The sequence below is a fragment of the Castor canadensis genome, chromosome 1 (assembly GCF_047511655.1).
Source record: "Castor canadensis chromosome 1, mCasCan1.hap1v2, whole genome shotgun sequence".
In the NCBI taxonomy this organism is placed as follows: domain Eukaryota; kingdom Metazoa; phylum Chordata; class Mammalia; order Rodentia; family Castoridae; genus Castor; species Castor canadensis.
Window position 1 is genome coordinate 147,921,836 of NC_133386.1, and position 15,407 is coordinate 147,937,242.

Below are 15,407 nucleotides of genomic sequence, written 5' to 3' on the forward strand. Positions count from 1 at the left end.
CTGGGCAAGGTACCTTCTGAGCGGTGGATGCACGTGTGCTGATTGTCACTCAGGAAAAAGCCCCCCTTGCAGCGGCACTCGTAGCTCCCCATGACATTGATACAGGTGTGCTGGCAGCCACCATTGTTCTCCAAGCACTCGTCCACATCTGGAGGGAGAGGGGAATACCTTTTGCTTTTGCAACTGTTTCAAACACTCCATCCAACTCTGTAATTCAGGGAATCCTGCTAAACAAAGGTGAAATCCCTCTTTGGGTCCACGGATCACAAAGCAGATGGGAGCATGGATGATTCACCCAGTCCTCGTAAGTCTGAGGCTCACTTAGCCAGGCCCCTGGCATGAACACAAGATAATCAGGTCAGTAAACACTGATGAAGCACCTTCACTTTCCAAAGCACAGCTGGAGATGGAGAAGATAAATCTTTCCTTCAGGAAGTTCCTTCCTGAACTTCTTTCAGGAAACGGAAAGAAACAATACACAACTGATTCTGAGATAAGGTGGGACAGAGAAAAGAGAGGTCACATCTGATAGTGTGGTATCAGCATGGGTTTTATGGTGAAAGCTGATAAAAGATGGGCCCCTGGGATTTCTTCACTTATATTTCAGGACAGAAGGGAGAGCAGGCAGAAGGGAGGCTGGGAAGCATAGAGCATACTGATGGCAGTGAGTCATTCCATTTGGCTAGAGCACAGGAGACATGGAGGGAAGTCACAGGAGATACAGCTGGGAAGATAGATTGAGGTCACACTTCGGTATCTTGAATACCAGACAAAGAAGTCTGTACTTAATTTGGGAAGCATTGGAGCAGCAGCAACACAGTCAAGCCCTTTGAGGAAGTTAAGGCAGCAGTGAGGGTAAGACACAGGGAAGGGGAAGAATAGAAAGCCTGGGAGTCCTGCTGCACATGTGCACCTGAAACAGCCCTTGGTGGGGGACAAAGCTGTGGCTGATGGGGCTTGCTGTGAAGGCAGACTTAGAAGACTGTGGGCAGACAAGGCTAGTGTCAGGGCTAGTGTCCCCTTTCCATTGCTCCTTAGAGAGCAATGGAAAGTTGACAGTGAGGCATTCTAGAAAACAAACATGGGGAAGACTAGGGGTAGGTACAGAATTGGGAATGGAGACATGATTGCCCCCTCCCCACAAGGCATGGAGGGGATATGCCTGGCATGCTGAAGTTCAGGGCAGGTCCAGCAGGCAGGGGGAAAATGAGGGGTAGGAGGATAGAGAATCCAGCTTTGTGAGCACAGCTTTGAAAACCATTTGCTTGCAGATGCTGTATGAAGTTGTGAGAGAGCCAAAGTCAGGAAGGAGTGTAGGAAAGTAGAGAAAGGGGGGAAAAGAGATAGCCAGAGTTCTGGACAGTGCCAGGGGCAGGGAGGAGATAGAGAACTCCCAGATAGTAGGACTCCCAGAAGCCCTGAGGAAGGAGCTGTCAGAAAGACAGGCAGGGAGGGAGGTTTTCCTCACCTGCTTCTTAGGGGACCTGCCTTCCACTATGATAATGATACCCTGTACAAAGGGTATCATTTGTACCTAGTACAAAGCTGTACTGATTCACTTACCCAACTGCATTCTCAAAACCCTTCACCCATCCATCTCCACTAGACTGTAAACTCCTTGTGGACAGAGATTTTTGTCTTAATTAGTACACCTCTGGAACATGCAGATGCTCATTAACTAGTTAATGCATGAACAAACAAGCAGGAGAATGCAGATCACCAGAGCCAAAGAGTAAACTTCCAGAAGAGTTTCAAACACCACAAAGGCTCAAGGAGAAGGGTTATTTAAAAAAAAAAAAAAAAACAGTTTATTTTTTCCAGCCTAGTTTATCATGTGCCTATCACTGGCTCCTAGGCATATTTGTAACCAGAAAATTCACATTTAAATATCTGTTATCTGGTTTCAAGCCTCAGATCTTACAGGCATCGATCCTCCCACACTACCGAGCAGATGTGTGACTAAACTGATGGGACTCCAGCCATCCCCTAAAGCCTAACAAACTTGCCTTTGTCTATGCCAAATGGCGAAGGAAGCACATTCCAGAGGATGAGCCTCTCTGGGACACACCTGGCCAAGGTGTTCCACAGAAGACTCAAGGTGTGCAGGAGAGGTCTGTTTTCCTGAGCACCACATCCCGGGTTGATTGGTTGTAAATGAGTACAGCCCTCTGAGCTGCAACACCCCCACCCACTTGTATCTTCTCTCCAAAGCAATCAACAATGTGTCATTAGGCTGGTTGACACACTGTGATGGGGTGAATACAACAGTGTGTGTTCACATTCACTGACAGGGTCAGTAGGCTGGTGATTTTCTCCAGACTACAAAACAAGGGTTCTCCACCCTGCCTATGTTAGCACCATGATGCCTGGATGCCTCCTCCAGAGTCACAGACATAACTAAATTTAGAAGCAACCTGGGCAATGATGTTTGTTAAACTTCTCAGGTGATTCAGTTGAGAATCACTGCAACGAATCTGAATCGCTCAATAAATAGGAAATGAACCCAGCGGGGTGGGCTATGTGGAAGAGCTGCATTGGCTCACAGGATGTTAGGGCACTCTGGATGTAGCGCCAGAACCCAGGGTGCTTATACTCCATATTCTGGCGAATTTTTTTGTGGCTAATGTGTGGTTAGGGGTCTCTCACCTCAGAGAACAGAGCTTCTTTCTCACCACAGTGTGTTGATCCTTCCAGTCTGGGTGACAGGGTCCTGCTCTTCCAAATGGCCTTCACCTTTTCCTGTCACCCTTTGAAGGAATTCTTAGCCTATGCTCGATCCCTGGTCAGGGGATGCTCAGGATCTGTGCAAGGCAGACTCTTGCCACCGAGTCCACAACAAGACCCCAGAGAGGGGAAACAGATACTACACTGAAACATCTGTGCCATCCCCTAAGCCAGGCAAGTCTGTAGATGTGGGATTTCTGAGCAGGCCTGAAATCTCTGTCTCTGTCTCTCTCTCTCTCTCTCTCTCTCTCTCTCTCTCTCTCTCACACACACACACACACACACACACACACTTGAATGTGAGCCCTGAGGCTCACAGCACAACCATAATGACCGTCAGATAAAAATCCTCAAAATGTCACTGTTGGCAAACCCAAGGGAAGTTCCTCCCTGAAGTGGAAAACAAAACAAAACAAACAAAAAACCCATCCAGTGTACTTCCCAACAAATCACCCACAGCCTGAACTCTGCTATAGGGCCCAGACAGGAAAGGATAGCACCAGGTGATAAAGAGGTGGGACAAAGGTCACATTGGAGTTGAGTCTCAAGGGCAAATACTCCCCTCCCCCAATCCAGAGCCCCACCACTCAAAACACAAGTTCTACCCGGACTTTTCTAGGGCCCCTCATGCTGATCTCAAGGCATTTGATCAAGTGACCATTCCTATCACACCATAAAGGCGTATTTGAATAGCTGTCCCCACTGAGCCATAGCCTGGTTCAAGTTGTCCTTAGTTGGCCAAATAGACACCATCAGGTCAACCACATGCAGGGTCATCAGCGTCAAAGACCCTCATAACATGTGTCTTCCATAATATTAGCTTTAAAAAGCAAACCACGTGTGATGGTTCATGTCTATAATCCCAGCTATTTGGGAGGCGGAGACAGGAGGGTCTCCAGTTCAATGCCAGCCCAGGGAAAGGCAGTATAAGTGGTGGTGGTGATGGTGGTGCAGAGGCTTGGGTGTAGCTCAAGCCATTGCCTAGCATGCTCGAAGTTCTGGGTTCAATCCCCATTACTGCAAGAACAACAACAAAAGCAAACTACAAATACCTACCTGCCAGGTGTACTTGCATCTGCAAAGACCAGCCTGCACTCAACCCTAGCCAACTGCTTGCTATTTCTAAGCTTGATTTTATTCTTCACATAAGGAACCAATAAAAATAATACTCTTCAAGGTTGCTAACTCAGGGACTGAAACGCCAACAGATGTGTCTGTTTTCATGGAATACTAGGAGGCTATTCATGGAAAGTTTCTGCTTGCTTTTCTCTGTCTTTCAAGAAAAAAGGGGGAATCTATCTGGCTATGACCCAAGCACACATTTGAAGTCTTTAGGACAAGAAGTTCTACCTAATTTCAGAATAAAGTCACTTAACAGCATTAAAGAAATGGTTATACACCAAGATCCTTTCAACACAAGACTTAAGATCTAAATGGTGGAAAGCCAATGTCAGAAAATCAAGAGAAAATGATGACAATGTCCACCCATCTCCTTGGATTAATGAAGGATTTATGTTAAAAATTGTCACATAAAAACTAAAATGTGCTTACTTGGTTTATATCAGGCAGTCTCTTTTTTTAAGATTTTTTGAGACAAGGTCTCTACATAGCCCAGACCTGCCTCACACTCTTAATCCTCCTGCCTCAGCCTCCCTAGTGCTGGGATTACGAGTGTGTAACACCACTCCCAGCCATAGTATTCTGATTTCCAAGCAATCAAAAAACACACAAGTCTTTGATCCCCCTTTTGTCTTAACAAGTATGTTTTCACCAATGGAAAGAAAGGGGTGGGGATGTAGAGGGTGGGGAGGGGAAAATTGCCAAATGGTTCCCTTACCAAGGCAATTATGACCATCATGAGCCAACATGAAGCCATCGAAGCAAGTGCAGCGATAGTTGCCTGGAATATTCAAACAGTCATGGACACAGCCTCCGTTGAGTTCATTTTCACATTCATCAATGTCTGAGGAATAAAGCAGAAGTAAACCAAACAGATGTTATTTCTTCAGGCGATGTCTGCATCTGCCTTTTAGACAGTTATTCAATATCTCAAAACCCACCCCAAAATGAGAAAATAAAAATTCACAAGGATATTTACTGCTACATTATTTGAAATCATAAAAGTACATATTCAGAAGAACAATTTAATGAACAATGCTTGTTGGAATACTATGCAGCTGTAAAAAAGAATGAGGAAAATCTATGAATTAATGTGAAGTAGCATATGCTATTATATGGAAAATACCAAAATGTAAAAGAATAACTGTAGTACATTATATTCAAGTAATAAATAAGAGGATGCAAAAACACACACAAAATTTCAGCATACTTTTTCCAGAACTTGATAAAATTATTCTAAAATTTATATGGAAATACAAAAGACTCAGAAGAGCCAAAACAATTTTGAAGAAGGACACATTTAGAGGAATTTAACTTACTATAAGGCTATACTTACCAAGATAGTGGATACAGAGATAAAGAGACATGTAGATCAATGGAATAGAGCTTAGGGTGTAAAAATAAACATTTTGTTTTGTTTTCTTGCCGTGCTGGGGATGGAACCTAGAGCCTTGAGCATGCTAGGCACTCTACCACTGAGATATATCCCCAGCCCTTAAACCTTTTATTTATGGTCACTTGATTTTAGACAAAATTGATAAGGCAATTCATTAGATAAATAAGTCTTTTCAACAAATGGTACTAGGATAGTTGAATATCCATATATAAAAAAGATGACTTTAGGGCTCAGCCTTTCTGAGAGTCCTCCCATACAGGGACTTTCTCTTTTCCTCCTCTCTGCTTAATAAGTCTTTGCTCTTTCGCAAAAAATAAAAAAATAAATAATGACTTCAGATCCTTACTTCACCATACCCACAAAAATCAACTCAAAATTGATGAGAAACCTAAATGTAAGAGCTAAAACTATAAAGTTGTGTCGGGGGGTTGTTTTTCTTTTTGCTGTACTAGGGCTTGAACTCAGGGCCTACACCTTGAGTTATTCCACCAGCCCTTTTTTTATGAGGGTTTTTTTTTTTTTTTTTTTGAGATAGGGTTTCTTGAACTATTTGCCTGGGCTGGCTTTGAATCACAATCCTCCTGATCGCTGCCTCCTGAGTAGCTAGGATTACAGGTGCTCTGCAAACTATAAAGGTGGTAAGAGGAAATACATGAGAAAGGTCTCTGAGATCTTGGGCGAGGTAAAGATTTCTTTGATACAATACCAAACATGCTATCCATAAATTTAATGTGCTTTATCAAAATTTAAAACTTTTTCACCTCAAAAGACATCATTAAGAAAATGAAGACAAGCCACAGATTGGTAGAAAATATTTACAAGTTATATATCTTATAAAGGGCCTACAACTCAATAATAAGATGCAACTCAATTTAAAAATGGGCAAGAGATTTAAACAGACATTTCACCAAAGATGATATCCAACTGAAAATAAGCACATGAACCAGGCGCCAGTGGCTCACACCTGTATCTTAGATGTTCAGGAGGCAGAGATCAGGATTAAAGCCAGCCCAGGCAAACAGAGAGATCCTATCTTGAAAAAACCCATCAAAAAAAAAGGGCTGGTGGAGTGGCTCAAGTGGTAGAGTGCCTGCCTCGCAAACATGTGACCCTGAGTTCCAGCTCCAATACCAAAAGGATGTGGATAAATGAGGACCCTAACACATTGCTGATGGGAATGCAATCGCTGGTGGAGTGCATGGTTCAGAATTATTAAATCATTCATAAATGTGTGCAATCACCAGTACCATTCATCTCCATAACACTTCATCTTGTAAAACTGAAACTCCTTTTTACCTAATTTTTCCCTCACTCCAGCTCCTGGCAACCACCATGCTCCTTTCTGACCCTTTGGTTTTCACTACTCATGTTCTCATATCTCAAATACGTGGACTCATACACTTTGTGTCTTTTTGCGACTGGATTATTTCACGTAACATACTACAAGGTTCATCCACACTGTAGCACGTGACCAGATTTCCTTCTTTTTTAAGGATGAATACTATCCCATTGCACATTGCCACGTTTTGCCTATCCATCAGATGGACACTTCAGTTACTTCCTCCTTTAGGCTCTTGTTTGGCTACAAACAAAGGCATAAAAATATCTCACCAAAACTCTCCTATTGATCCTTTGGAGTATATATCAAGAAGCAGAACTGCTGGATCATGTGATAATTCTGTCTAACTTTTTGAGAAACCACCATACAGTCTTCCATGGTATCTACACCACCTCACGTTCCCCACCAACAGTGCACAAGGGTTCTAATTTCTCGACATCATCCCAACATCTATTTTCTGGGCTTTTCTCTCCTTTGATGGCAGCTATCCTAATGAGTGCAAGTGGTATCTCACAGTTTTGATTTGCATTTCCCTAATCATTAGTGATGTGCACCCTCTTTTCATGTATTTATGGGCCAATTGCATCTCCTCTTTTGAGAAATGTCTACACACATTCTTTGCCTACTTTTGAACTTGGAATTCTCTATATACTCTGGATATTAATCCCTTATTAGATATATGATTTGAAAATATTTTCTTCCATTCTGTGAGTTACCTTTATATCTGTCAATATTGTATTTTGATACAAAATTCTAAATTTTTTCCATGAAATCCAGTTTTTCTATATTTTTACTTGTTGTCTGTGCCTTTGATGGCACATTCAAGAAATCATTAGTTTGACAATTTCAAAAAAGGTTAAACATGAAATTATTATGTGACCAACAATTCCATCCGTAGGTATACTTTACATCCAAAAGAAATCAAAATTATATTCACAAAAAGATTTATATATAAATGTTCCTAGCAATATTATTCACAAAAGTCCTCGAGTATAGACAATCTAAATATCCTAGACTGGATGTGGTCACTCACTCCTGTACACATAACTGCAAGGGAGGCACAGGTAAGAAGACCATGGTCTGAGGCTGCTCCAGACCATGCAAAAATGTGAGACCCTATCTGAAAAATAACTAAAATTAAAAAGGGCCGGGGGCATGGCTCAAGTGGTAAAGCACCTGCCTAGCAAGTGAGAGACTCCAAATTCAAACACAGTACCACTGACACAATAAATAAATAAATGTCCAGGTGGTGAGTGAATAAACAAAATATGGCAGATCTATACAACAAAACACTATCCAACAATAAAAAGGAATGGATGCTGACACAGGCTACAACACGGATGAACTTCAAAAGCATTGTGCATAGTGCTTATTCATGTGCTTATTTGTGCAAAAGACATAAAGGAAGGATAAGCCAGAAACTACAGATTGGTGGCTCCCAAGATGTGGGGACAAGAGTTAAAAGGAGGCATGGGAACGGAGTTATAGGAATGAGGGAACCGTACTTTGAAGGACACCTTTCTGTATAGCTTAGATCTCAGAACCACAGGGATGTTTTACAGGCCTGCATACGCTCATATACACAGACACAAGGACACCACCAACCAAGCGGCAAGGGTGGGAGGGGATAAGAAATGAAATGCAAAAAGAAACAAATGAATCAAATGTCTTATAAATTAATAACATCACCACACTAAAAGAGATGGGAAAGAAAAGTACTAACCTAAAGAACTGAAAAGCGACATTTTGACTGGAAGTCATACCAAAAACCAAAAATAAATGTATGTCATACTCTAGTTAATAAACACTGTACTGTAGTTAGCAAGTCTGTTTTATTCACAGGATTTATAGCTCAGTAATTCTGTAAATACTTTATGTGTATACTAGGATTGAATAAAGAGGTAAATACATAGCAGTAATGACAGCCAGGTTTCTCACTGCTGGAGAAAGAACTTATGAATAAGCAAAAGGGAAGATGAGGATAAACCTTGTGGCACTTGTATGGAATCCAAAGTGTCTGTATAACCAATTGTTTTACACAGATAGATTTATATAGATATCTATACAGAATGACAGATGAAATGAAAATCTAGGTTTATGTGCATGTGTGTGTGTATACATACATATTTTTCCTAGTTCTGTGCACTGAGAAAGACTACGGACAATGACACCCAGTAGAAATGAAAACGCCAAACACCCAGATCCAGTTTTATATACAATTATCCAATCAAGGGAGCCAGAGCTTATTGGAAAAGTGGTTGATTCCAGAGCCAGGTAACAGAAAATTTAAGATGTTTCCAGAGTATCTTGTGGTAGCAGAAAATTAGGAAATGACAAAGGGTTCAATGGGAAGAAGCTCCCAATGGTTGAAGTTGAGCAATTTAAAAATAATGATACCCCAGGCTGGTGGAGAGTCTCAAGTGGTCGAGTTCCTGCTTAGCAAGAGTGAGGCCCTGAATTCAAATAGCAGTACTGCCAAAAACATAAATAAATAATAATATTAACAATGATACCACAGTACTGCCAAAAATAATGACAGATATAATAAAATCAATACCCATAAGTCTTTAGTGGAATAAACGAGTGACTGGATAAATGAAGGAGAAAGGGCAGATCTTCCTTACAGAGAAATTCTAATTAACAGGTGTATAAGGAATGAGGAGAATACAAAAATTACCAGTAGGCACATATTAGAGTAATGACTGTTGCAAGCAAAGTCCACAGTTGGATGCTACCGTCAGTGTGCTGAGTTGAGGGGAAACAGAATATTGGCATGGTCTCAGATAGCTTCCCTAAAATATATTTCAAGTGTAAAGGAGAGAAGTATTAACTTTGTGGTGGAGAAACCAACAGACTCCATCTTAATCAGATGATCAAGGTTAACATCACCAGGAATGGGACATGGTGACATCATATATCCCTGATGTGATTGACGCACTGAAAAGGACCCAATGAAGCTTCTGTGGTAACCTTACCAAAAATTCATAACCCCAACGGTATCATGAGAAAACACAAGACATTCTCATGTCAATTCTTATCACGAGAAAGTATAAGGCAACAAATGGAAAGTGTCGATGTCATGAAAGACAATGAATGATTGAGGAACTGTCACAGGCTGAGGGGGATAAAAGACACATGACAGCTGAACATAATTTGGACCTCAAATTGGATTCTGCAACAGAAAAAGAACATCAGGGGAAAACTGATGAAATTTGAATAATGTTTACAGTTTAGTTAATAACACTGTGCCAAGGTCAATTTCCTGGTTTCAGTAACTGTACTGTGCTTGTGTAAGTTGATAACATTAGGGTAAAATGAGCAAAGGGAATATATAACTCTGCACTGTTTTTATAACTTTTTCTGAAGTCTAAAAATATCCCAATATAAAAAATTATTTTAAAAAATAAAAATACAGCTCTTTACACAAAGGCCAAGTTTAGATTCATCTTTGTTAAACTTGATTCAGTTACTTAAACCTGGAAGTAAGGACCTCTGTGAATGTTGACCACTAAGAATCCCCAACCCCTGGGAAGTCTGAGATGCAAGCAAAGATTGGTCAGAATAAAATACCACTTATCTAAAGTCACTTCTGACTTTATTATTTTAAAAAACTACTTATTCAAGGGCCATACTTTTAATTCTCCAACATTTTGGTAGAAGAAACTTTGCCCTCTGGACAAACCCAGTTCCTACTCTTCAACCTAAATGTGCAGTGACACTGGCAATAATCACAGCACAAATGATACCGCTGGTTGGATCCCAGAGGCTTAAAAGTTAGCAAGCCAAGAAGTGCAGATAAAGGAGTTACACCTCCGAAAATCAACATATTTGAATCCTTACAATCTTTATCTCTTCTCCTTTGCTTTCTTGGAAGAAAATTTCCTTTTCTGCACTCTATAGCAAGAATTCCAAACTAAACACGAATCTCCTTACTCACTAGGTTAATACTACAAGTATTCGAAAGATCAAATCCTTCCTGAGTTTCAGTTCAAAATGACAGTACAAACAGTAAGTGTTTACTGCTAACACTGATTATCTGTGATAATAGGACAGGAGGCTCTTTAATTTTCTAACTTATACATTTTTTGCATTTTGACTTTTTATAACAATAATCATAGATTATTTAAAACAACTATAAGTATATAAGAGCAACAATGCCTGTCAATCATTAGTTATTTGAAAGTAATTCATAGACTCTTCAACTGTAATTTGTAGTACTTCAATTGTATTTGTAGTATGTCAAACCCAAGAGCTCAGAGTAAGAAAATTCTTGCCCCTTGTTACTCAACTTCATTTACTAAAAACATACTTTATCTAAAAGAAACCCCCAGAGAGTAAACAGCAACTGAAGATACAGAATATCCACATGGTAAAAAAGCAAACTGGCCAGGCAGGGTGACATACGGCTATAAATCCAACACTTGGAAGGCTGAGGCAAGGGGATTGTGAGTTCAAGGCCAGCCTGGGCTATATAGGGAGACCCTGTCTGAAAAAAAAAAAAACCAAGTTTTATTTTCTTAACCAGAGTATCAACATATGTGAATTCTAGATGGCAAATAGAATGGGTAATACAGAGAAAATGTGGTATAGAGGAACTGGCATAGAAGTGTTTCTGGGAGACAGCCTTTTGGCCTCCAATGACACAGGGCAGAGAGAGACAGAAACACAGAGAGAGAGAGAGAGAGAGAGAGAGACAGAGAGCAAGAGAGAAACAGCCTGTCTGGTAAACCTGAACTTGGCTTCAGAAACACAAAGGTTTCAGGAAGGACCACCAACCCCATTGGCTGCGAACCTGACCAGAGCACCCCTTCTCTGATGAGACAGGCAGTACCTGCACTCCTGTAACACAAAGGACAGCTTCCCAAATGGTTTCCTGAGGAGTCTTACCTATACCCAGATGCAAACTTGCAATTACAACCCCATCTGTTACTGATATGTGCTCTCTATTTTTTCATTTGGTCCTCCCTTCTTTTTCTTTTTTTTAACAAAGTTCATTTTTTAAAAAATCCTAGCTCAGCAACAGAACACTTACCTAGCATGTATGAGGCCCTAGGTTTGAGCCCCAGCACTGGGGAAAAAATGCCTTTTAAGCCAGGCACAATGGCACCCACCCATTGTCCCAGCACTCAGGAGGCCAAGGTGGGAGGATCACCTGAGTTCAGGAGCTCAAGACCAGCCTGGAAACATAATGAGAACTCCATTTCAAAACCAAACTAAAGTCAGGCACCAGTGGCTCATGCCTGTAATCTCAGCTATTTAGGAGGCTGAAATGGTGGGGACTGCAGTTTGAGGCCAAGCTGGGCAAATAGTTCATGTGACTCCATCTCCAAAATAACCAGAGCAAAATGGACTGGACGTGTGGCTCAAGCAGAAGAGCATCTTGCTTTGCAAGCATGAAGCCCTGAGTTCAAACTTCAGTCTACCAATAATACATAAATAAATAAATAAATAAATAAATAAATAAATAAATAAAAACCCCAGTTTGTGTCAGCTATGCTAAGAAGAAAAAGAGACAGGACTGGGGAGGCTGGGTCATTGCTCCAACACTATGAAACCCACACAGCTACCCACTTATTCAGTCGTCTACCCATTGTGTATCCAGATAGTTCACTTACAGGTTAAGCCCATCCTCACATAGTCCTTTCTTTAAAACCAAGAACAAGTATCTACCACATACCAGGTGCCACTGGGCATTACTCAGATCAGTTTGAAACAGCGGGGTATGAGCATTAGGTCATTACATGGTACCCATGCTGGCATTTATTAAAATTTTCCCTCCTGTCTAAAGAAGTTAATGTGTTTTGGAAGAGACTTTCTTACTCAGTATGTAGATATTGATCTTGCGAGTATTCAGGTCAATTCCCACCTGAGTTAAGACAAAGTAATAAAGAGTTTAAAACCTCTGGCAGGACAAGGGGCCACCAACATGCTTGTCAAGCTTGGGTCCTTAGGCAGGAGGGGTTCAGAGATGAGTTCAATACACCTCATCAATTGTAAACTTCTTCCTGCACAGAATGACTATAAACAGCAGAATTTCCCACCAACTGAAGAGGGACAGCTGCAGGTTAGGTGACTATGACAGCTGTGGAGCTGGAGCAGAGCCAGGACAGAGACCTTTCTTTTACCTACAGGCTACTTGTACACTTGTGGCTACAAGTCCCTAAGCCTCAGTGTCCCCATCTATAAAATGAGTGATGGAATTGGCCCAGAGCTCCCTGAACAGCCTTGTAAACTCCAATGTGTCATGATTTCCATCCTCAAGAATAGCTTTCCCCCAGTCTCCAGCCAGTTTTGAACTTCAGGGTTCAAACAATGTGGTAATCTGTAATGGGCAGAGTCCAGACTTTGGGCTCTTTGAGAGAAGGAAAAGAAAAGAAGGAAAGAAGGAAGGGAGGGAGGGAGGGAGGAAAGGAGAGAGAGAGGGAAGAAAGGAAGAAAGAAAGAAGGAAGGAAGGAAGGAAAGAAGGAAAGAAGGAAGGAAGGAAGGAAGAAGAGAGAAAGGAAAGAAAGGAAGGAAGGAAGGAAGGAAAAGCTAAGAGGGTTGGGAGCTTCCCTGCTGGCTCACCAACCATGGTCCCCAAGTCACTTACCTTCACACTTCCTGCCCTCCCCTTGGTAGCCAGGCTTGCAGGAGCACTTGTAGGAGGTGGGTGTGTTCTGACACAAGGCATCAGCATGGCAGTCATCTAAACCTTGGACACACTCGTCCACATCTGTGAAAGAGCACAACAGCAAGCACCTGGCATGGTGCCCAAGTCATGGGTGACCTGGCCTTGGCCCTCTCTAGTGTCATCTCCCATCACCCATATCACTTCATAAACCCAAACTCCTTGGTCCAGTGGGATGCACTGTATCATATCTAAACCCCATTTGCAGGGACAACCTTTACCCATAACTGGAATTACTCCACCATCGCCTACTGGCCTTCAGGACTCAGTTCAGATCAGCCTCCTCCTGGAAGCCTTCCATGACCCCCAGCATAAGGGAGGCATCCCCCATTATTGCTCCCAAATATTTATCTCCTTCCACAGCACATATCATGCATGGCTGTCACTGTCTACTTTCCACTAGACAATGTCTTGACAACAGACTGAGTCATGTCCTTTAATGCCAAGCCAGCACAGAGCCTGGTACAGGAGAATGTAGTAAATGACTGCTAAAGAAGAAAGAATCAGGTTGGCAAGAGCTCAGAAAGCCAAGCAACTGTCTTTCAGCTTTGTCAGGGATTGGGGAATGGGGGGAGGGGGGGTAAAACTTTGCCCTGGGCTCTGAGCAAGCACCATTGTGAGCGCTCAGATGGTGCAAAGTGGGAATGGTGTTCCCCTGTCCCCCAACCCCATCCCTGCCCATCTCTCAACCTGGAAACTGGCCTTGGCAAAAGAATTTCCTGGGTTGACACAGTTCAGGATGTTTGTTTAAAACAAAAGTTTTGAAAAGTGTCGCAAGCCCAGTTAGCGCAGAGATCTTAAGTCTGGCTGCCGAAATCCTGGGCTGGTTGCTGCCTGAGGACATCCCGGGTCTTCAAACAGCAGACAGAAGTCCCGGGAGCCCATGAGGCCGGCAGCAGAACTTCCCGGCCCAAAGGAAAAGAAGGGGCCAAGTTGCCATGGCCTCACAGATGTCCCCGGGCCGGACCCTCAGTTTCCCCATCTCCACAATGGGGAGCTGGACTCCGAGGCCCCAGTACCCATGTCCCGGTTCAACCAGCGACAATCTGACCAGCAGGCACTCTCAGGGGACCCCGGACCACAGGGACCGGGACGGGAACTGTCAACAGCTCCGGGTCGGAGGCCGAGCCGCGGGACTCAGGCCCAAGCGGTGGTGGCGCCTTGGCCTGGCGGGCGGGCGAGGCCCCCAGGGAGCGGGGGCCACGCGAGCTCCAGCCGCCAAGTCCCTGGTCCCGCCCCGGCCCGGGGGACCCCGCGAGGGGACCCCGCACGCCCTTCCCTGCGCCGGCCCTCGCGCCGCACCGTGCCAGGTGCGCCCCCGCAGCGGGACACTCACCCTCCAGGGGCCCGGTGGCGCGGCCCCGGCGCGGCGGGACGGCGGCCGCCAGCAACAGCGGCAGCAGCAGCAGCAGCGCCCGGGCCGCCCCGGGACGGACGCGGCCCGCGACCCCCATGGAAGGCGCGGCGGCTGCGGGCAGAGGCGGCGGAGCGCGGGCTGCTAGCGCGGCGGCGCGGGGAGGTGTGTGCGGGAGCCCTGCCCGCCGCGCTCTGACACCCCCGGCCGGGCCCCGCCCGCCCCCCGAGCCCCGGCCTCATTTTCACACGGTCCTCCCGGCGCGGCGCGGGGGGCAGTGCCGCCCCGCCCGCCCGCCGCTCCTCCCCGGCCCGGGCGGAGGGGGCGCGGCCGCGGCAGCCCCGGGGCGCTGTCAGCCTGCGGGGCGGGGCTGGTGCTGCCCCCCGCGCCCCGCGCCTCGCGCCCCGCGCAGCTCCGCACCGACCGCCGCTCCCGCCCCGCGCCCCGCACCGCGCTCCCGCAGCCTCCCGCTGCGCCTGTTTGCCGTGTCCGACAACTTGACCCAGTCCCTCTTGGGAGGACCAACAGCCCTGCTAGCCTGAAATATTCGGTCAGGGACACCCAGAGAGTGTCCTGCGTAGTCCCCAAACTTCAACGCCGTCTTGGGGCGATTTTCACATACTTCCGAGCCTGTCAAGAAAACGGCTGAGTCAGCAGCTTCTCTGCTCTCCCCAGCATACTCTGCACCCTTCTCCATAGTGCCCAGCCCAGGTCTTTCCTGGTCCCCCTCCATCCCAACCCAAAGCCCTCTGAGGGCACTTGGGTCACTGAGGGGCATGCTGGCGCTGTCTCTCTCTCCTGCGCACT

The 15,407-nt window shown here is 44.6% G+C and overlaps 1 protein-coding gene across 3 annotated transcripts in view; it reads right to left on the reverse strand.

The window, feature by feature from the left end:
* The window catches only part of Scube2 (signal peptide, CUB domain and EGF like domain containing 2), a 68,813-nt gene extending 54,113 nt beyond the window's left edge, over nt 1-14,700 (reverse strand). For all 3 annotated transcript variants that reach the window (XM_074041101.1, XM_074041099.1, XM_074041097.1), the window contains exons 1-4: nt 14,583-14,700; nt 13,169-13,291; nt 4,562-4,687; nt 14-148 (exon numbers count right to left, since the gene is read on the reverse strand). In XM_074041101.1, coding sequence (XP_073897202.1) covers nt 14-148; nt 4,562-4,687; nt 13,169-13,291; nt 14,583-14,700 — 502 coding nt within the window. The remainder of the gene's footprint in view (nt 1-13; nt 149-4,561; nt 4,688-13,168; nt 13,292-14,582) is intronic.
* Between the last annotated feature and the right edge of the window lie 707 nt (nt 14,701-15,407).